Genomic DNA, 24,031 nt, shown 5'->3' with positions numbered 1-24,031 from the left:
TACCCCAGCGCTTATACAGCATGAAGTGCAAACCCCTGACTAAAACCCGCCTATGCAGGGCGAAGCATTAGGATTGAAAAGCATCTGCTGTCGTAGCAAAGCTCATGAAGGGCTATATTGAGGCACACAAGACAAGCATTTGCAGTGCAATAGGCCCCGCATTTACGCGACTTTAAGCTATTGGCATTGTAAATGACAATACCTTTTATTTAGGTTTTAAAAACGAAAACAAAAGTAAAAGGCATTGTTATTTGCAATGTCAATAGCTCAAACTCGTGCAAATGCGAGACCTATTGCATGGCAAATGCTTGTTGAAGTATAAGTTAACATTTTGGTGAATGACTGCACTTATGATGTGTTCTATATTTAAACAAATTATACTAGCTGCTCAAATGATTTCAAGATTTTGGTTTAACTATGTATGTTTTACCTAATATTAATCTGTAATTGCTAGGCTCACACAATTTTGTTATCGAGTTGATTTATATGATTAATTCCTCTGAGATATGTTTTAGAACTTAGGTCTAGGAAATTAGGTTTAGAGAATTGGTCCATATAGGCTCACCATTTTTACCAATTGTTCCGCATACAATCCTTAGTCTTCTTATATATTTTCATATCAATTCTCCAAGATGTTTTTTTTAATAATGCATAGGTTAATAAAGGCTTATCTTCTGTAAATGATACCGCAACGCAATAATAGTTACCAATGTCGTTTTTTTTAGGAATCAATATTGTGACATTTGATAAATTCAGACTCTGTGGCCTAGATAAAATCTTCCATAAAATAAGCTATTGGTGTCCATACTGCCAAAACATAGACTGTTGCACATTCATTAGAGCTATGTTCAACTGACGCTTAATGGTAATAAGAATATCTAACAAGGCTTTTGGAATAGTGTCAGTTTTTTCTGTCTTCTGTATTTTTTGTCCTTCTCCGCATATGATAGAATCGTAAAATTCGACTCTACCCTATCCTTCCGTCCAAACGAATTATCAGTGGCTGGGAAGTGTTTCCAGCTGATCAAAACCCTGAAAAAAAATGTTGACCGTCCACCAGCCACAGCAAGGAAAACTGTTACAGCAGTCATAATAACCCCTAGGTTAGACTACTGTAATAGCCTTCACGCGGGTGCCAACAAAGCAATCTTTAAAAAGCTTCAGACCATTAAACGCGCAGCAGCTCGCCCAGTACTTAAACAGCCACGTCGTTCCTCAGCCTCCGCAGATTTGAAGACGTTGCATTGGCTACCCATGCACAAAATAGTGCTATTTAAGAGAACTTGTCATCACTTTTAGTGCTTTCAGGGCATGCATTTCTAAGATCTAGATTCACGCCCTATGTCACCAAACGCCATGTTAGGTCTTCCTCAGCAACCTTTTAAAACCCACACCCTTCAGATATAATATTAAGGGAGGTAGATCAGTAACTGTTCTTGGGGAAAAAGCATGGAATATACTCCCCAGTTATCTTTGTCTTATCCAATCTGAAGCCTGTTTCAGGAAATCTCTAAAAACCTGGATTTTTGGAGCTCCAGACTCTCTATGCTTCTCTCTTATTTAATCCTTCAGTAATCTCCAAGGCAGTTGTGCCATCCTGTACCTCCCATCTATTATTGCATAACACCAAGATACTCCCTTGGAGTGATAATTAAACTCTAGAAATAAAATACATACATACATTTTGATTCCATTATCGGATTTCCACAGCAGCATGGCTTAGGTACTTAGGATTTTTGTTGTCATTCATACTATTTCCACTCTTATCTGGTGATTTCCTGACATCCTTTTAGAAATACATCTTTTCAAGATGGTGCCCATTCACCATGTCAATTCTCCATGTTTGGGACAATCCCAAGGTATCAGTAGGCACAGCGCTTGTTCTTTAGGTCTCTCCTGACAATATCCTATGTAATTTTGGAATTTGTTTGTACTTTTACCAATACCTATGATAGGCGTGTGATACAGAGACAATTTATGCAAGTATATATGTAATATAAGCAGTCTCTAAATTCTGTATTTTCTGAAATTACTTGTCTTGACTAATGCTGATAAGCTTCTCCAGCCCAATTGGTTGGGCGTATTGAGATGTAAAATGCAAGTCTACAAATAATATGATTATTTTCAGATTATTTTTGTCCAGGTTTGACTAGTCTTGGCCTACCTGGAGAATCTTCTCTGTTTTCTTCTTGGGGGCATACACACTACCATGAATATTGAGGATGGCACCTCTAATTTGATGCGGACTTACTTTTAAAATTACTTTCTACTATCACAGTGTTTTAGCCTGGTGTGATCAATTTCGTTTTTTTGGGCACACGTGCTACCAAGACATGTTGAACATCTATTGGAGAGGCACACGTCTCCTTTGGCTACTGAGGCTAATGTCTGTCACCAAGTTTATTTGAAACTGTCTTTAAACACCTAGGTTAACACCAGGCTGTACAATATTTGTACAATGGGTCGTTTAACTATAAGTCTTAGAGTGGAATAATACTGTAATTCCCTTTAAAATGTACTTGAGTACATGCCGAGATCGAAATAAGTGTTACAAATACATGCCACCTAATTTACGGGCCAATAATGTTTGTGAACATCCGCATTATGAACTTTTTTGTATTTCAAGACTTTTGTTCCCTCTGTCGATGGACTAGCCTAAAAAGTGAGTCTAGCTTGGGATGAGATTGTTGAAACGTATGGGGAACTGAAGTGCATGCCAAGACCCAGACAACTGTTACCACATGACCCTTTGTGCACGAATAGGCTTCAGGTAACTGGAATTTGAGGACACAGCTACTATGAACTCTGTCAAATGAACGCAGTTCGTGTTCAAAATATGGTTGGCTAATCTTTAACTCTGACTAATGCAATTCATATTCAACATACCGGTTGGTTTATACAGAGAGATCCAATGAATATGATTATACATGTTAAATGACTTAGGTAAGACCTATACCATCCACTATATAACTATTCAATGATATTTTAAACATTATATAGCTATCTGACATGAGGTACAATCAGATATTCATGGGCTGTGAATTAATTTCGCCAGTTAATATTGAAGCACATAAGGATCTCATACTTTTATGAAGTTATCCTCTGCCGTAATATCAGGATCTCAACAACATATAATCCATACCATAATTTTCTGCACAGCTTTCATTTAACTTTATTTTCTCACTAAATGTTCATTTATATGTGGTGATTGACCACGTAGTGTTATTTTGACTACTTGGGCAGTAGTCTAACAAGGTTTTAAGATGAGTTAGGTTTTCAAATAGGACTTCTAGATAGAAAATTAATTTAATGTTACTTATAAATATGTAATTTTGGATGGATTCAATAAATTACGTATGTGATTTTACAGGCATAAAGTAGGTGTGGAATAGAAACAAAACACATTGGCTAATTTATATGATGCTTTTATTCTGAGATGTTGTTCAAATAAAGTCTTATTCATGGAATTCTTGATCAGAGCGGACATCAAAGTGACTGGGTACTTAACTTACCACTTTGTTAATTGAAAGCTTGATTGTGTCAACAGCAATTGAGTGCCTCTCCCATTCTGGAGCTGCTTATTTAGGTTTTAATGTTACAACAACCTGTAAGTGCACTGACAGCTGGAAGTGTGATTAAATGAAATTACTCAATGGAATACCAAAAGAACACTATGTTCTAATCGTTGCTGCCTATGTGTAAATGTGTTTATTATTTATTTTATATAACACCAACTATGAAGGATTTCAACCAAATCAAAGCGATTATTGTTTATAAAACTCATTTGATTCACAAAAATTAGAAGGAAAAGATAGACTGTACACCCACACCTGCATACATGTACAGATCACAGGTGGAAACAGCATGAGCCTGATGGGAGACGTTGAGTACTCTTGGGCCGAGCCCAAGTAATGGCCGAAGGCGTGCTTGAATGGGGCAGCCTCGAGGCATTTTCTAAAAAGCAGGCAGAAAGGTTGGTTGTGCTGTCAAGGAGGAATAGAGTTCCACAAACGTGGACCACGCAGCCCAGTGGATCGACCTCCATGATGCGTCTGTTTCTGCATCAAATGGAGGAGGTTCATGGTGCTCAAACAAGAGCCAGTGAAGTGGTTCTGGGATAGGTATTGTGATCCAGTTATTTTGAAATGTTATGTTAAAAGCTCTTGTAAAGCGCAAGTTCACCAATCGGTTTCATGGCGCTTGTGTGGCGGAAAAAAGATTTCAGACTGCACAGTATTTTTTGTATCACATCACGTTCACATGGTATATAATACAGCCATTTTTTTACTTTCTTTCCTACCCAACTAAACTCCATCAGCGTTTACTAATTACGGCTTGAACTGGATCCTTTCTTAACTCAGAATAGAAAAACATAAAATTCCATATTTTTCAAAATATGTCATCTAGTCATGCCCATTGTGCAAACATCATTATGCAGGACCTCTTGTCCAATAAGCCTAACATCAGTGCAATTATAGTAAGCCAATCTCTTAAACTGTCCCTCTCCCCGTAACCCTCCCACCCCAACCCTGTACGTCTCCTGGTCATACTGATTCACAAGGAATAACACTTCTTAACGTTAATATTGAGCGAACTAGGCATATAATAAAGATTTACGAAAAACAATATCTGTGCGTTTGTGGGATCTTGTGCTCCTACCCTACCCACGCTGATACTTCCTACAGTCCCTTCACTTTCACATTCCATCCGTCTGTGATGGTAACAATTCCATCTCTTCTAGCTCTAACATCATAATTTCCAATTCTTGTGCAATCGGATGTTTCCGTTGTCCTCTCTACTCTTCCCATCTCAAGAACGCTCCCTCCGCCTTACCCCATCTCAACAGGTCTGATTGCCAAACTGCTATTCCAGGAGGTCTAGGAGACTTCTATCTCATTGTTAAAACTCTGATTGCTAATAACAAAGCCAAATCCAGGAGTTTCAATTGAGCCTTATGTTATTTAGGACGTTTACGGTGCCCCACCAGACAATACAGCGCATCTTCCGGCACAGGCAAGGCCGTGACTGTACGGAGTATATGACGTATTTCCTTCCAGTAACTTCTTATTCGCGGGCAGGCCCATAGCATGTGAATAAAACCATCCTCGTCCTCCTTAGAACTAGGGCAATTGTGGGGAGAGTCTGGGAACATTCTATGCAGCCTTTGGGGGGTAAGGTACGCCCTATGCAGCACCATAACTTGGATGAATTTAAATTTAACGTTCCTGGACACCTTCCGTGGGAGTTCAAGAACTACTTGCCAGGCCCTATCCGATAGTGCTTCCCCGGTGTCCTGTGCCCAGGTATCTCTGAGTGCAGTGAGTGGTGTAGCCGCATGCTCCCTAATCCCAACATAAAGCCAGCGCACCAAATTGCCTCCCGTTGCCATATGGTATAATAAGTGAACTAATTCATGTTGTGTAGGTTTAAGCCTCTGTGGAGCCCAGGTGTGGTCTTATGTAGTGCGATACTGTAGCGTGTAGGAGGTATAACCTCTGGGGAGCCCCCTGGCTTGTAAAAAGGAGTTGTGATCTAGTAAAGCGTCATCCCCAAAAAAGGCCCCCATATCCTCTACCCCAGCCTCTATCCAAGGCTGCAACCTATGCTGACTGAGTTTACCCTGTGGTGTCGAAATACCCAACAATGGAACGTTCTCTGCAAATGGCAATGCCCTAGAGGTATATGCTAGCGCCTTCCTCCAGTACGTCAGTGCTGTTCGCAGGAGAGGATGGCAGTCCGGAGAGATCCTAGTCCTGGTCAACAACAGAGAATGCAATTCTCCCCGTGCTAGTTGTTCCGCTGTGAAATTGATCTCGTGTAAGTTTCTGCTCGCTACCCATCGTGCCATCCACTGTAGCTGACTGGCGTAGTAATATCCACGCAGGTCGGGCACCCCGACGCTACCCAGCTTTGTTCCGATTTGAAGCTTTCAGAGGCTAATACTTCTCCGCCGCCACCCCCAAATAAGAGTTGTCAATATCGTATTCAATATATTAAATAGCTGTTGTGGGAGGATGACCGGGAGATTAAAAAAAATATATAGCATGCGGGGAAGCAAAACCATCTTTGACACAGCGATTCTACCCATGACGGATAGGGGCAAGATCGTCCAGAACCCTACACTGCCACGAAGGCCAGCGATGGCCCTTTTAATATTGCCCTCAATCTGGTCATCGGGTGTTCTATATACCTGTATACCCAGGTATTTGAACGTGGTCTGGGCTACCGGGATCTGGTATCTCCCAAACTGCAGGAGAGGAGGGTGTGGTAAATCTCTAATATAAAAGCCAGTGGATTTTCTGGGGTTAGGGCAAGACCGGACACTTCCTCGAAGCAGTTGAAGATGTCCGCTATAACCGAATGATCTTCTTACAGGTCGCGTTCCTTGTGAGCTCCAAGGGCTATAGCTAGGGGCTCTAGCGTTATAACAAACAATATGGGCGATAAGGGGCATCCCTGCCGGGTGCCTCTGTATAGTGGATAGCTATCTGAAATGTACCGGACTGTAAGCGCTCGGGCCGAGGGATCCGTGTATAGTAGACACACCCATTTTAGCAAGGAGTCTAGAAAACTGAAGCGCTGCAATACCTCGAACATAAAAGTCCATGACAGAGAGTCGAACGCCTGCCTAAGGTCCAGCGCTATACATCCGGCCTGAAGAAGGCCCTGCGGCATGGCTACCATAAGGGCATGCAGTCTCCGCGTGTTCTGTGATGTGCTTCTACCTGGCTACCTGGGAGGAAGCCGCATTGGTCCGGGTGTATCAGAGCGGGGAGATGGGATTGTATCCTTAAAGCAATAGCCTTACTAAGTATCTTATACTCTGTTGAGAGCATTGAAAGGGGGCCTGTAGTTAGGCAGTTCGAGCGTATCTCTTCCGGGTTTTGGAATGGACGTGACTAGGGCTTGCATCGTCGATACGGGTAGGTGACCTTCTTCATATGCTGTCTTATAGACTTTCTCGAGGATGGGCACCAGGGTGTCGGAGTATGTCTGGTAAAACTCTACTGGGAGCCCGTCCATACCCGGTGTCTTGTTTTGGTTGAGGGACCGGATAGCAGCACGAATGTCCCGTTGTGTGATGGGGCCATCTACTATTTCTTGTGAGAGAACTGGGAATGGCAGATCTCGAAGGAACACCACCATCCGATCTGGGGCCTCCGTAGGGAAAGGAGCATATAGTGATAGCAAGTGATCGTGGAATGCCCTATTAATCTCAGACTGCGAATGTACTATGTCGCCTGACCCGTCACGGATCTGTGTGACCAACGGAGGGTCTGGTCTGTCCCGCACCAGTCGGGCCAGTAAAGCGCCCGACCGGTCAGCTTCGGCATGTTGACGGAGTAAGTAGTCTTTATGATCAATGATCCTCAGAGTTTCTAATAATTCTGCGTGATCTATATTCCCTGCTTGCAGTTCTCCCTTCTTTCCTGGGTCTACACTTGCCTCCCCCTCTAATTTTTTCAATCTGTTCTCGACTTCACAGAGTCACTTATGAATTTCTTGTCTGACCCCCACCAGTTGACCAATAGCGGCGCCTCGCATCACTACTTTCATAGCATCCCACACCACCAGGTTAGACGTCGCAGAGTCCCAATTTTCAAGAAAATAACTGTTCAAGGTGTCAGACAGGGATGTACGTAAAGGGCCATCCTCTAAGAGCAATGGATTAAGTCTCCAGGTGGGTACCGGAGACAGCACCCTACCCATAAGAGGCCATGTGTCAGAGGCCTATGGTCAGAGAAAGCTTTGGCCAAGTATTCTGAGCTACTAATCTTGGCCAACAGGGATCTGGAGCACAGGAATCTATCCAATCGTGTGTGTAGGTTATGTACTGGGGAATAGTAATAGTACTCTAGATGGGCCGGGTTTAATTCGCGCCAAGTGTCCACTAGTCCCCAACCCTCAGCCCAGGCCTTAAACGTCTCAGCCATTTTAGTTACTCCAGCCATCTGGAGGGGGGGGGGGGGGGGGGCGACCTGTCCAAACCCACATCCAGCATCATGTTCCAGTCACCACCCAGAATCCAGGGGAGATCCACCCATTCAGATAACGCCCGTCCCACCTTACAAAGAAATGTATCTTGGTCAAGGTTCGGGCGTAAATACTACCAAGAACCAGTATTGTGCCATCCAGTGTACCTTTCCTGATCATCCACCTTCCGCTCTAACTCTACAAAGGGTGCCCCGTGGTGAACCCATATGGTTGCCCCCCTGGAAAAGGCGGAGTAGGACGTGGAATAGATAGAGCCTTCCATCTTTTCCTTAGTGTATGAGCTTCGGAGGTTGTTAGGTGAGACTCCTGCAAGAATGCGATCTGTGTGTGGTGCTGTAGTAGAAATGCGTGAATCCGGTGTCTTTTTTCTAGTGCACCCAGCCCACGCACATTCCAGGTAGCTAAGTTGTAAGACCCAAGTGTTACAATGCCCTCTCTAAGACGTAATAGAAATGGTAGCCAGGAGACGTAGTCTTTCCCTCCCAATGTCAAAACTAACTTGGCGCAGCATATTAACATTGCTGAGCCGAAGGAGAAAATTTGAAGCATAACAATCCAAACACAGGTGCATCCGCCTTTGGGGGGGTGGCCAAGCACTGTTCTCTTCATCCTAACTGTCCTGCCGGATGCGGCTGGCTGTACATAATCTCATCAGACGGCAGAAACCCCTGGAGAAGCAGGTCAGCGCTGGGATGCTCTCTGAGTTACTAAGCGCTTTACAAAACCATTAAATAAAATAAATAAATAAACAACCCGGGGGTACTAATCAGGAACTTATTCTCAGGCACTCTCTGGAGGACCCTGACAGGGGGACAAAAGGATCCATCGGGGTATAGCAATCCAAACTGGCTCCGCTCCCAACTCCCAGTCAGCAGTGAATCGGATCCCCTCTAGACCTCATTCCATGCATCAAAAGGAAATGCAGTTCCCCAGTCCCCCCGGTACCTCCCCGCATGCCATAATGAAAAACATCAGCCAAATGTCACAAAAGGATATCAAATTCTTCGGGTGATCCATCTACTTCGGGCCGTGTCTCTTGGTCTCTCAATTGTCCAGCATATCGTCCGCCGCCCTAGGTGTAACAATTGGGAATAAAATCTCGCTGTGGTCCGAGTCTCAGTGAATCGTACTGGTGTCAGTGTCTGTACTGATCTTCTCCTGATCTTCCCGGAAGTTGCCCACTAGTGCAACAGCTCCCAGCTGCTCTTCCTTCTGCTGTTCCCGTGGAGGTCCGTGTCATCCCAGCCTCGTCCCGAGACAGGCGAGCCTCCGTCTTTTTGTCCTGAACCTCTTCATCGATCCGCTAGCAGATGTATCTTGAGTTGCCACCTGGCTGCCATCAATGCCCATCACTTCCAGCCACTCCTCCACATCCGCGAGACTTTCGAAGAAATGCGTTTTTTTATCATACACTATCTCTAGGCGAGCCGGGAATAGCAGTGCATACTTCAACTTGGCCTTTTGGAGTTTCCTTTTCACCTCCAGATATGAAGATCTTTGTTTTTGCACCACGTTGGTATAGTCCGGGTGTAGCGATATTCGACGGTTCCCAAATTGTATTAGGGATTTCTCTCTCGCCTTTTGCAGAAGGACATCCCTGTCCCGATAACTTAATATCCGTACGATCAAAGGGCAGGGCCGGAGGCCCGGTCTAGGCCTGCCAGTGGTGACGCAGTGTCCTCTTTCCACACAGAAGTGTGGCGACAGGCCGTCCATGGCGATGTGGTCTCAGAACCATTGTTCCATGAAGTCCTCTGCGTGAGTCCCCTCACAACGTTCCGGAAGGTTAATGACGCGGATGACGCTGATTGTGTCCAGGTTGGACTACAGTAACGCCATTTATCTGGGAGCCCCCGAAGCAACCTTTCATATCCTACAGAAAATTCAGAACGCCGCTGCCCGGATGCTCACGGACACCCCGGCCAGAGCATCAGCGAAACCCGCCTTGATGAAGCTGCACTGGTTGCCAGTCAGGGAAAGAGTGGTGTTCAAGGCCCTCTGCCTGGCCCACAAACTGCTCCACAACGAAGGTCCCCCAATCCTCAAAAACTGCATCACCCCCTACAGACCGTCCAGAGCGCTCCGATCGGACCACGAAAACCTCATAGTGGTACCCAGAGTGAAGAAAGCCCGCGCAGGAGGTCGCCGCTTCTCGGTGCACACAGCGAAACAATGGAATGTGCTTCCTCTGAAACTAAGAACAGAACCCAACCTCCTCCGTTTCAGGAAATCGCTCAAAACCCTTCTCTTCCCCTAAACCCTCCAAATCTCATGTACTATGTCTCCTCTTGATTACTAGGTATAGCGCTGAGATACTCTCGGGTGATTACGCGCTCTATAAAAACCTTAAATAAAATAAATAAATAAATTAAATAAATAAATAAATAAATAAATAAATAAATAAATTATTGCGTCAAATTCCGGCCCTCCGCATCCTCCACACGGTCCACTAAGGAGGCAGCCTGCTGTTGCAACTCCTGGATAGGGGTAGTATGATCTGCCACCGTCGGGGTGAGATCTGCCATCACCCGGCCCTGGTCCTTAACCGTGTCAGCCAGTTTGTTATGGTCTGCTTTAAGCAGGGAGAGGTTGGTGGTAAGGGCCCCAAGTTGCATCTCAATTGCTGACCTGGAATCCCTAATTTCTTTTAGGATCAAGTCCAGTTTATCAGTTTTTTGTTCTCCGACAGGGTTCAGCTCAGCATTCCCCGACATAGCCCCTCCATCCTCGGCGTCCTGAGTCTGCTGCACAGCGGCCAGGCCATCCCGGCACTCCAGCATCTTTGCCCCCTTCCGGTGCATGGCCAGGTATATCAAGGATTCTCCACTCCTTTCGTATGCATGCTGTCCAGCACAGGTCCTGTAGCCGGAGCTATTCCGCGGGGCACGACACCTCTACGCGCCACTTTGTAAGCTCTGTCCCACCAGCCCGTAGGGCCCAGCGTAATTTCCAGCGAAGGGGCCGCTGCTATGGTCTTCCGCCCCACTCCAACCATGTCTCCATGTGACCTAGGCCCCAAAACCACACTCCGCCTTCTCAGGGCCACCTATTCGCTCTTACGGTACTGCCTGGCAAGGGGTCGGGTCTTCAGCCCCTCGGGGTGCACCACCGCGTATCGTGGGAGGGGATTCTCCCAAGCGTAGCCTGTAATATCCGCTGCGCTCCTCTTTGGGTGGTTGCCTCCTCAATATGGGGGGGGGGCGGGAAGAATGGAATAGCCCCCCCTCCTCAGTATCGTCGGCCTCCTTCTCCTCACCTCTGGATCCAGCACTCCGGGGCCCTTCAAATGTGAAACGTTGACTTGGGAGCTCCCCGCTCCTGCGAGGCCGATAGTTTACGCCTCCCTTAGCCCTCCGGGTCAGCCGTCCAGGATTGTTGCCCGCTCTCCACAGTTCCGGGCGGGGTTTATGCCCCGGTCAGCAGTGGTTCCTGTAGGCAGGCCTCCGCAACACTGGGCTCCCCCACGGAGGCACCGGGCCAGATACTGGATCCCTAATCTAATCACCCACTTTCAGAAGACGTTTGAGGCGGTTCCTGTAAATAAGCCACCTAAAGACGCCTCTTCATAATATTACCACAGCATGGCGTCTGAGTTGATAAGCCGGAATGTCACAGTATAGGGCATTGGCATAATCCAATCGGGAAATCACCAAGACTAGGATAACGAAGGTCAGAGCCTCCATAGACAAAAATCTACTGATCTTCCTTATTCTCGGTAATTGGAAGAAACTAGCAGAAACTACTGAGCTTATTTGGGCATTCATTGACAGATCATTAGAAACCATGATGCCTAAGCTTTTTGCAGAGTCTGCAGGCTTCGGAGGGTTACCTAGGGATGTTGGCCAGAAGTTAAAATGCCATGGGTTAGAGGAGCCACCTGTAAGAATCAGCTCGGTTTTGTCAGGGTTGAGCTTGAGTTGGTTATGATTCATCCAATTCCTGATAAAAAATCATGGTGGATTGAAAGTGGGTGACTGACGATGCGGACAAATTGATTTCAAACACCAAATGGAGGTCGTTAGCATAGTTGAAAGTCACAATCCTTTTTTAGGTCTCCCCTCTCAATGCGCATGCGCATTGAGCAGAGCGAGACTATAGGGCTTTAAACAGAGTTTACCCAACTGGTGATTTGGTGCTGTGCCCGTGCGGTTTGCGCGTGCACAGCACCAAATCGCCGTCTGTTCCCTCAGCCGCACTCCTCCCACACCCCCGCTCCGCCCCCTCCCCTGCCTGCCTGCCTGTTCCCTCAGCCGCACTCCTCCCACACCCCGCTCCGCCCCCTCCTCCCCTGCCTGCCTGCCAGCATGCGCTCATCCCCTAATTATTCACGGACAAAGGCAGAAAGAAGCAGCATTTGGCTTCTACCTTTTCCCAGCCGGACTCCTCCAAACAAAACCCAGTATATTTTCCTTAAGGGCTCATTCCTGTACGAGTTGATGGTCGTTATTTAAAGTGCCTGCCCAATACGAGCACTTTCAGATTAGAAATAGGGAGATTTATTTACTTTTCAGTTAGTGAAACCCGTAAATGTGTGTTCGTAAAGCTGAATTGCCTGCCTTGCCGCAGTATGGGTGACTCAAGACAAGGGGCTGTTCAGCACGGTCCCACGTCCCTGTTCTCCCAGACCTACATCTCTCTCCGTTCATATGTGTGAAAACGTAAAATAATCGCAACATTGAAAACACGCAATCCGGTTGTGTTGCAGTATGTATTTCCTTCCACACAGAAGCTCTCTAACCCGTAACCTAAAATGGCAGTTCTAATTTGACTGCGGCCCATTCATTGACGGTAATAACAGAGGGCCTGGGGCACGCTGCTCGGCTCCGCAGTGGAAAGAAACTTTCAGGCCGTCCGCTCTCTGTATGATTGACGGATTTTCGTGTGTTTTCATTGGTAACAGCCCCTCGTGCTCTGGTAACGTGGCAGTGGGAGCCACAGCCGTTCTGACATCTAAGCACGTTCAGGGATAGATCGGCGTTGACGTACGTTACTCAACTTGCGCTGCACATCCAGGTTCATTGCCGCCCCCCCCCCCCCACCCAACACTGCATTTGTGCATGCGACCGGCGACACATTCAGCTTACTAGCTTTCCTTTTTAGTTGCAGTATAACAATGCAGCTTCTCTATTTGCTCGCGGCCATTTACTGGTCAATGACCTTTGGTACAAAACTATATTTTTTGTTTTACGTGATTGTGGCATGACTCCTTAACTAGTGCGTATTTGGATTAATGTAAACCAAAGGCTAAATTGAATAGGAACAATCATTTGGTTTGACACCTACTGTACCTTTTATTATATTGATATGTCCGTTCGATGTGTCCATTAATAACCGTTCTTGGCTGTTAAGGGTGACTGATTTTAGGTATAGCCTAGTTTGGATGTTTGAGCATCATTTTAGGGTTACTGGTTATAGGAAAATGTTCCTCTAAGCTGCTCATAGACACGCCCTGCCTTGTTTACAAAGGCAACAGGTTGCATAACAAAGGCTTTGTCGGTCGAAATAAACTAGTTTGTTCTTCTAGTGTGACTTGCTATCTGTTTTGCATGTTTTCCCTTTAGCATGATATCAAGAGTGTATTGGGATATGTGCCTATTCCCAGTGGAATACGTTTGACAGTCCCGTCTCCATCTAACGGTAGGTAGATGAATCAGTGGCCTTTTGCATTGTACTTTATCTGAATTGGCATCCAGTTATTTTATTTTACTGGGCATTTGTGCTGTGAGAGTATCTCGAATGGAAGTACTCTTGAAAGCCTCGATGCATGTTTGTTATCAAACATACATATAAAAATAAAGGAGTGGTGCAGTAGCCAGGGCACACCAGCTCTCTTGCTAAAGTACACTCCTGTTCAGGTGGTGGTGAGCATTTGATGCTAAATAAAATTGTATTTGGGTTCTTTCAGTTACAGTTGCGTGCATTTATAGAGTATTTTACAGTCCTTTACTGCATTACGTTTCTATTCTTCTCTACCCTACAGAGGGTGTCTGATGTTGGATTAGTTAACAGTGGTATTGCTCACAAATGGGTTAAGATCGGGTCCTGCTAAATATTTCATTAAATTTCATTAGCATGCCTCTTTCACTTTCCTAACTACCGTTTGCAAGTAATTGGTGCAATAAGTGCTGAATATGGTTTGAAGCAAATTGGTAGCTCTGCATTTTAATAAATGTTCTGTTGAGTTTAGATTTCTCAGGTGTGTTGGGGCAATGATGAAGTAGTGACATTTAAACAATGTAATACCATTTTTGCCACTTGATTTTATTTTGATTTATAGATTTATCCGGTCTTTAATTTCTTATTAAAAAATGCAGGGAGAAAACGTTTTCCTGATGAGCCGGCCACTGACGCACAACCACAACCACATACACAACCACAACCACACATACAACCACACACACACAGACAACCACACACACAACCACAAACACAACCACACAATCAGACACACACGACACACACACACACAACCAAAAGCACACACACAACCACACACACAACGACCACCCAAAGACACATACACAACCACACACGCAGGCCACAAACACACAACCACGCACACAACCACACACACACAACTACACACACACAACCACACAAAGCATTGGCATAACCAATATGTTTCCCATTTGGGACCTTATAAGAGTTTAGCCCCGCAACAGTTGATGTAGTTGCACAAAGGATATTATACTGCATAAATAAATACTTAGAAGGTCCCAAAAGCAAGCCCTATTGGCCATGCTAATGCTTGTTCTCCCTCTCCCCATCTCCCCCTCTGCCTGCTCTCCTCTCTCTCTCCCTCCCCTCCGTCCTTCACTCTCGTCCTCCCCCTCTCTTCTTACCCTCCCTCTACCCTCTCTCCCTTTCCCTCACTTCCCTCTCTCCTTTTCCCTCTCTTCCCTCTCCTCTCTCCCCGTCTCCGTCTCTCTCCTCTCCCTTCTCTCTCCCCCCCTCTCTCCTCTCTCCCTCTCTTTACCCTCTCCCTCTCCCTGCTCTCCTTTTTCTCCCTCTCCCCATCTCCCACTCAGCACCACCACAGCACCACTCAGCACCACCACAGCACCACTCAGCACCACTCAGCACCACTCAGCACCACCACAGCACCACCACAGCACCACCACAGCACCACCACAGCACCACCACAGCACCACCACAGCACCACCACAGCACCACCACAGCATCACTCAGCACCACCACAGCATCACTCAGCACCACCACAGCATCACTCAGCACCACCCCAGCAGCACCACTCAGCACCACCACAGCACCACTCAGCACCACTCAGCACTACCACAGCATCAATCGGCAACACCACAGCATCAATCGGCAACACCACAGCATCACTCAGCACTACCACAGCACCACTCAGCACCACTCAGCACCACCACAGCACCACCACAGCACCACCACAGCAGCACTCAGCAGCACTCAGCAGCACCACTCAGCAGCACTCAGCACCACCACAGCACCACTCAGCACCACCACAGCATCACTCAGCACCACCACAGCATCACTCAGCACCACCACAGCATCACTCAGCACCACCACAGCACCACCACAGCACCACTCAGCACCACCACAACACCACTCAGCACCACTCAGCACTACCACAGCATCAATCGGCAACACCACAGCATCAATCGGCAACACCACAGCATCACTCAGCACCACTCTCCATCACCACATCATCACTCCGCATCACTCAGCACCACCAGAGCACCACTCAGCATCACCACATCATCACTCAGCGCTACCCCAGCATCACTCAGCACCACCACATTATCACTCAGCGCCACCCCAGCGTCACTCAGCACCACCACAACATCACTCAGCACCACCACAGCATCACTCAGCGCAACCACAGCATTACTCAGCGCAACCACAGCATCACTCAGCGCAACCACAGCATCACTCAGCGCAACCACAGCATCACTCAGCGCAACCACAGCATCACTCAGCGCAACCACAGCATCACTCAGCGCAACCACAGCATCACTCAGCGCAACCACAGCATCACTCAGCGCAACCACAGCATCACTCAGCGCAACCACAGCATCACTCAGCGCAACAACAGCATCACTCAGCGCAACAACAGCATCACTCAGCGCAACAACAGCATCACTCAGCACCACTACAGCATCACTGGTTCGAATATATTCTTTCAATGTTTCAAGCTGTTTTTAAAAATGTTAATATTTCACTTCTGTTCTTGAATTTTCGTCACAATAAAAAACACTGAACATAATCTTCACAAAAGTTAATTACAAAAGTTTAAGCTATTGTCATTACAAATTAAATAAATGATTAAAATATTAATTATTTAAATAAATCAAAAACCATTGTTATTTGTAATATCAATACATCTAAGTCACGTAAATACAAAACATGTTGCATTACAAATGCTATAGGTGTCACATTTGCAAAAGTTATAACTATTGGCATTGTAAATGATAAAGCTATTATTTTGGCTATTTTAAAAAACAAAACATAAATAAAAAAAAGGTCATTTATAAGACCAATAGCTCAAACTTTCCGAATGCGAGACCTATTGCATTTCCAATGCTTGTTCTCTCAAGGATCGAATTAGCGGGAGCAGGTACAAATTAAAAAGTAGGGGAGAAAGTGAAGAGCCCTGAGGGGCCCCACAAGTCAGTTCCCTCTTGCTGGAAGAGAAATTAGCCAGCCACACTGCTTGGAAGTGGTTACTGAGGAAGGAGGAAAGTCATCTCAACGCCAGCCCCTGGATCCTCGCACTTCTGACACGGTCAATCAGAATATTATGATCAACCGTGTCGAAGGCTGCTGATAAATCCAAAAGGACCAGGGCCTGGGGGGTACACATTTTCAGCTCCTCTTCTTAGTTCATCCATAACAGTAAGTATAACAGATTCCGTATAAAGGACAGGTCTAAAACCAACCTGATGGGAATCCAAGATCTGATCGTGTTCGATAAATGAGCTAAGACAATTGGCCACATATGTGGTAATTACTAAACACTGACGGGTCCGCACCCGGTTTCTTCAGAATGGGGATGATTTCCGCACTTTTAAATTCCTCAGGAACGATACCGAGATTAAGTGATTTTGCTAAGAAACGAGAGAGGGGGGATCAGGACATATAGAAAAAGCTTCTCGAAGAATGTGAGGGGGACAACAATCAGTAGGGGAGCCAGAGTCAACCTTTTTAATTAGATCAAGAAAGGTCTCCTTCCAAATCAAAGGAATGTGATTGTGTTTTGAGGCACCGTCTACGCAACTGATTTTGTAATCTGAGATTTGTTTTTGTGTTTTTGGGAAGGAATTTGTAAATCATGTTCAGCAGTATCACCATTCCATAGCTTGCAGTTTGGTTATGGCACGTTCTATTGGAAATGCCTATATTGAATTAGCTTGGATGATTCTGTGCATGATAAAATTATAAAACAAAGCTCTGGAATTCCCCGTGATAAAACATTTCACAGGGGGCTTAGGCAGCCAGGGTGGTCCCAATGGCCATAGATTAAAGCAAAGAAACTCACAAGAGTCAACGCTGAGTCTTGCGGTCCAAAATAAAAAGCAGTTCGAACAGTAGAGGTGAGGTTCAAGATAAGAGACCTCAGAAAGAAAAATATCAGTCAAAGAAAGAAGGGATGAGGAAATCCATTTACACTTTCAACCAAGAAACATGATGATAAAGCCGAAAGGGAATGGAGAAGAATAAACGCATTCTGGTAACAGAGTTATGTCCTGACCAAACCAAGCCAACCCTTTAATGGGGACTGGATCCCTAATCTAATCACCCACTTTCAGAAGACGTTTGAGGCGGTTCCTGTAAATAAGCCACCTACGCCTCTTCATAATATTACCACAGCATGGCATTTGTAGTAATAATTACTAATAAAAACACATCAAGCCCTAACTTTCGAGTTTTACTTTATGAGTAAGGATATGACACCTCCTATGGCAGCAACTGAGTGCCCTGGTGATGCGGACACCTACCAATAGTGAAGGAGGCCTTTCCCTTCAGCAGCAGCTTCAGGCAGTTGGGCTGGTTGTAAAGGATGCTGTAATGCAGAGCTGTGTGCCCGTCTGTTGTCCTGCGGTCCAGATTCCCCCTGTGCAGGGAAAGAGAAGTATGTAACTAGCCAACCCTTCATGAATGAAAATACCCATGTCACCCTGCCTTTGTCCAGCACCCCATAATCTCCAGCACAGCTTTAATTGACTAATCTGTCATTTCCATTGTAGCATCGTGTATACCAGTCCAAGTCCTATTTCTCTCAGTCTATTGCCCAATGCGTCCAATTCCTGTATCACCTCTCCTTTACCCTACCATGTACCTGGCGTTCCCTGAAAAGAGCAGCCCTGTCCTTTCCTCAGGTCTCTGCATCATCTCTCCGACCCCTGGCACCATTTCTCCAATGTATTTATCTGGCTCTTCCAGTACTTGCTACATTTGCGCAGAAACAGTTTTTTTAAAGCTGTGGTAAGGATAATTTATAATTTCATGAATATAATAAACATTTTAAGATGGTCACTGAAAAACAACTATCTTTCTAAATATAGACAAGAAAGGATAATGTTATTTACCCAGTAAGCATCTGTTCTTTGCATACTCCTGCCATCTATAGTTGGGTCCCGATGTATGCAAGTTGTTTTTCTTCGAAGGAGTCTTTCCCAGTCACGATGTAAGTTGACGACTCCTTTCGGTGATAGTGCGCATGGGCATCAACTCCATTGTTAGATTGTTTTCCCGCAAGAGGGTGATAATGGAGTAAAAAAGTGTAGTCTATAGATGTCCATGCATATAAATATAATGAAGAACTGCAACTATAGGTACTTGGGTAGGCGGGTGGGGGCATGTGAATCTACAGCTCTGCATGCCAAGAACAGATTCTTACTGGGTAAGTAACGTTATCCGTTCTAAGACAAGTGTGCTGTAGAAACACATGCTTTGCATAGACTATAAAGCAGTATACTCCCAAAGTGGTGGCTAACCTGTAGGTGTTGCAGTTGTTTAGAACAGTGTTTTAAGTACTGCTTGGCCTACATTAGCTTGTTGACATGATAACACATCTATGCAATAGTGTTTGGTAAATGTGTGTGGTGTAGACCATGCAGCTGCCTTACATATGTCAGCTAGCAGAATGTTAACTAAAAAGGCCACAGAAGCCCCTATTTTGCAAGTGGAATGCGCTCTAGGGGAATAGTTAAAGTTATTTTAGCATACCATGTTTGAATGCATTTAACAATCCATCTGGCAATACCAGATTTAGAGATAGGATTGCCTTGGTGGAGTGGAGCAAATGCAACAATCAGTTGTCTATCTATGTAGTAGAGTAAAGCTCTTTTAACTTGAAGCACGTGAAGAGAGCATTCTGCTACAGAGTCAGGTTGAGGAAAAAAACTGGTAACTCAACCGATTGGTTTATGTGAAAGGCAGAAACAACTTTGGGAAGGAATTTAGCGTTGGTGTGGAGAACTATCCTGTCTTTGTGTAGCTGAAAGAAGGGTTCTTCTAAAGTTAATGCCTTAAGCTCACCAATTCTCCTCAGTGATGTGATTGCAATGAGGAAAGCACCTTTCCATGAGAGGAATTGCACATTGCACTTGTGCAGTGGTTGTTCAAAAAGTGGACCCATGAGCCTTGTGAGAACAATGTTGAGATCCACACTTGAGCAGGAGAAATCTGTGGTGGTATTACTCTTTGTAAGCCTTCCATGAAAGCTTTAATTACTGGAACTCTGAATAGTGATAGATGTTGCCCACTTTGCAAGTAGGCAGCTACTGCTGTAAGGTGCAAACAAATAGACATATCCACTAGTCCTGTTTGCTTTAAATGTAACAGATACTGTTTTGAATGGAAGCATCTAAAGGATTGATTTTGTTCTTATTGCAGTATCAAACAAATCTTTTCCATTGTGCTGCTTAGGAAGCTCTGGTGGTAGGCCTTCTTGCTTCTTTAAGAATATTCATACAGTCATGTGGTAAATTTAAATAACCAAACTCTATGACTTCAGGAGCCACATTGCTAGATTTAGTTCCTTGGGTTTTGGATCTCCGATTTCTCCATGGTTCTGGGTGGGGAGAGTGGAGGTAAGGTGTAGATTTTGTATGTGGAACTATTGACAGCTCCAACAGGGTGGTGTACCATTGTTGACAGGCGCATGTGGGAGCTACTAGAACTAGTGTGAGGGATGTTTGCCTGAATTTGCAAACCGCACATGGAATGAGCGGGTGAGGCGGAAAAGCGTAGGCAAATATCGCTGACGAGTTCATCCATAGGGCATTGCCCTTTGAGAGCGGGTGTCGGAACTTGGAGCTGAAGCTTGGGCATTTTGAGTTTTCGACTGTGGTGAACAGGTCTATTTGTGGAAAGCCCCATTGTTGAAAATAGGGAAGGAGAACTTGGGGATGAAGTTCCCACTCATGGATTTGCGGTCTCCTTCTGCTGAGGAGGTCGGCAATTTGATTGTTTACTCCTGGAAGATGTTCTGCCAGAAGATACATTTTGTGATGGATTGCCCACTTCCAGATGGCTTGAGCAAGTGTTGACAGTTGGAGAGTGTGTGTCCCCCCTTGCTTTTTCACATAATACATTTCTGACATGTTGTCCGTTCGGATTGGACAGTGTTGGTGATGAGGGGAGTTTGAAAAGCTTTAAGTGTCAGAACAATTGCTAAAAGTTCTAAGTAAATGATGAGATGTGTCTGCTGTGAGCACGATCTGTGAAATAGAATCGATGAAAGGCCGCCCTGCTGATAAGTTTTGTGGGTTCCACCACTGCAGAGAGCGATGGGTACAGCCGTCTACCAACAGTGGATTGGTTAATTGACCCTGTGACTGATTCCACAGACATGCTAAGCACTCGTGTAGGGGGTGCATGGGAAGCCTTGCAAGGGGTACAATTGTGAGGCAATACACCATCATTCCCATAAGTTTCATGTACACTCTGGCTGTTAAAGCTCGGTTGAGTTGAAACTGTAGAATCATAGCCTGAATATTGCAAATTCAGGCTGCAGTGGGAGAAGCTAGAGCTTTGACTGTGTCTAGACTGGCTCCTAAGTAAGACAGCAACTGTGATGGATGCAGCTGAGATTTTTGAGCATTGATGGTGAACCCCAGGTGATGAAGTAGATCTATTGTGATCTGTGTGTGTTGTAGACAGTTCTGTTGAGATCTGGCTTTGATAAACCAGTCGTCTAAATAGGGAAAAACGTGAATTTGTTGTCTTCTGAGATGAGCAGCGACTACTGCCAGAAATTTGGTAAAAACTCTGGGAGCTGTAGTCTCTCCAAAGGGAAGCACCTTGAGTTGGTAATGTTTGCCCACTATCACAAATCTGAGGTATTTGCGATGAGCCAGATGAATTGGAACGTGAAAATACACGTACTTTAAATCTAAGGTAGACACAAAGTCTGCTCTTTGTAAAAGTGGGAGTACCTGTTGAAGTGTCACCATGTGAAAGTGTTCTGACAATATATAACAGTTTAGCTTTCTGAGATCCAGGATAGGTCTTAGGGAACCATCCTGTTTGGGCATGAGAAAGTACAGAGAGTACACCCCTGAGCTCTGGTACTGTATTGGAACCAGTGCTATTATTCCCTTTAGTAAGAGGGACTGGACCTCTTGTTTCATAAAAATATGTGTTATGGAGACAACTTGTGAGACCGAGGTGGAATGCTTGGGGTATAATGCTGGTAAGCTCCAGGCAATAACCATGTTTGATAATTCCAAGCACCCATTAGTCTGATGTTATAGACTGCCAAACCAGGAGAAAATGTTGATGTCTTCCCCCGATAGGTGTGCTGTAATCGGGGGAAGCTTTGGCAAGCCTCTGTTTGCTGGGGGAAGGGGAGTAACCTAAAAAAAACTTCTGGAGGGGGAGGACTTGTTGTTACCTTTATAAGTGGAGGTTTGTTGATCTGGGGATGGTGTTTTTGACCCTCCTCTGTAAAAGGAGCGACAAAAGGAGACTCTGCTGGAGTGCTCCCATAGATTTAGCTACCTCTGTGTCTTTCTTCATTTTCGCCAATGCCTGGTCGATGCTGGGACCAAATAGGTGTTCTTTATCAAAGGGTGTGTTAAGGATTGATTGCTGGACTTCAGGTTTAAACCCTGAAATCCTTAACCAAGAGTTTCTACTGATCAGAATGCTGGTGGTAACTTCTCTAGGTGCAGTGTCTGCGGCATCTAGAGTGCAGAGTATAGAGGAATAAGAAATGAGCTTACCCTCATTTACTAAGTCCATTGCCATAGACGTATGCTCCTCTGGGAGATATTGGAGCAATTGCTCTATTTCGTCCCAGAGTGCCCTGTCATACCTGGCTAAGAGGCCATGCATATTTACAATGAACCATTGATCTGCAGCCTGAGCAGCTATGAGTTTGCCACAAGCATCAATTAATTTGGACTCTTTATCTGGCGGAGGAGCATCCCCTGACGTTTGAGAATTCGACGCGTACCAGCTTTAGATATTACTAGGGAATCTAACAGTAATTGTCTCTTTATAAATATAGGATCTGTAGGAGAGGCTTTATATTTTTTATCCACCCTAGGAGTCAAGATGCGTGCTCTGACTGGGTCTTTGAAAATCTCATCAGCATGACCTGTGTGTAGAAGCTAAAGTTCAAACAAAAAATCTTCTTCTAATGATTCTTTGTGCAGCAAAACCCATTGTAATGGGAAGCCCTGGCAATGAATTCTTTGTGTAATGCAATGTCGTCTGGAAGAAATGGTTTGGCTGGATAAAGGTCTAGATCAGTATCACCTGGGGGATCAATTGTGTAATTTGTCAGTGGATCTATTGGGATATCCAACCCCCCATCTTCTGCATAATCATGGTGTGATTGTGGGGAATCCTTAGATGTAATATGCAAAGGATTCTGAGGTGGAGACGGAGGTGCTGAAGGAGGTGAGAGAAGATGGAAAGGACTTGTAGCTACTGATTTTTTCTTCAAGGCGATCTTGTAAGAAATGTCCTCCTCTTGCGTTTTTGAGGTGGTTTTGTGTACGTAGGACCAGTCTGTGGGTTAATGTGTAGCCTCTTCTACTTTGGATCTGGTGTGAACGGAAGTGTCCACGCACGGATCTGAAGCTGGCTCTTTGTGTTTCGGTGCAAAAGTTTTCGGTGCTGGTGTTTTCGGTGCCGATGGAGGCTGACTTTTTGGCATAGAAGGTTTAGGCTCCGAAGGTTGCTTGAGTTTCGGCACTGAGGATTTCGGCTCCGAGCTTGACTTATGCTTCGAACCGGAGGGTTTCGGCTCCGAGGAAAACTTTGGCGACCGGGTACTGAGCTGGAAGGCTTGACTGGCTGTTTCGGAGCTGGGCCCTAAGGCAGGGTGTTGGAAACGTCGACTCTGTGCCAACCCTGGCCAGAAGGTGGAGGTAGTGTTGAAGCCTTGTGTTTTTTCGGTGTTTGTGGGGGCAAGAGGTCTTTGTTACTCATGTCACCTTGTTCCTGTGGCAGTTCTTCGGCACATGTCTTGATGTCGAGCCAGATGGTCGCTGAGAGCCTTTTTTGACCGGAACGATTTGCAAGCGTCACAGTTTTCTTCTTTGTGATTGGGAGATAAGCACAACTTGCACACTTCATGTACGTCGGTGTGCAGATACTTGTGGCACTGAGGACAGAATTTAAACAGAGTCCGATCCATCGACGGAGAGCTGACCGGGCGCAGTTAGGCCTCGAAGGCCATCCAGAAAGCTTTCCGATCAAAGGTTGATTCCAATGTCAAAACGATACGTGGAGAAGTAGAAATGCGTACAGAAACAATACAGTTGAGGGTAGAGAGGATTGCGTGCCAAGGGAAACCCGAGGAACGGTTTCGGACTGGAGCACAGCAATAAACGTCCATACCCAATTGCCGAAAAAAATAAATCGAACAAAGGAGTCAATGCCCATGCCCACTATCACTGAAAAGAGGAGTCACCTTACCTCATGACTAGAAAAGAGTTCTTCGAAGAAAAACAACTTGCAAACATCCGGACACAACACTAGATGGTATAAGTGTGTAAAGCATGTGTATCTAAAGCACATATGCCTCAAACATAAGTGT

The 24,031-nt window shown here is 45.3% G+C and overlaps 1 protein-coding gene across 2 annotated transcripts in view; it reads right to left on the bottom strand.

Moving 5' to 3' along the window:
- ASAP3 (ArfGAP with SH3 domain, ankyrin repeat and PH domain 3) overlaps positions 1-24,031 on the bottom strand; it is a 398,324-nt gene that overhangs the window by 97,261 nt on the left and 277,032 nt on the right. For both annotated transcript variants that reach the window (XM_086957571.1, XM_086957572.1), the window contains one exon: positions 17,973-18,088. In XM_086957571.1, the coding sequence (XP_086813697.1) occupies positions 17,973-18,088 (116 nt within the window). The remainder of the gene's footprint in view (positions 1-17,972; positions 18,089-24,031) is intronic.

This window comes from Lissotriton vulgaris, chromosome 2_1, assembly GCF_964263255.1.
Source record: "Lissotriton vulgaris chromosome 2_1, aLisVul1.2, whole genome shotgun sequence".
NCBI lineage: Eukaryota > Metazoa > Chordata > Amphibia > Caudata > Salamandridae > Lissotriton > Lissotriton vulgaris.
This window is presented reverse-complemented; position numbering and strand designations above follow the sequence as displayed.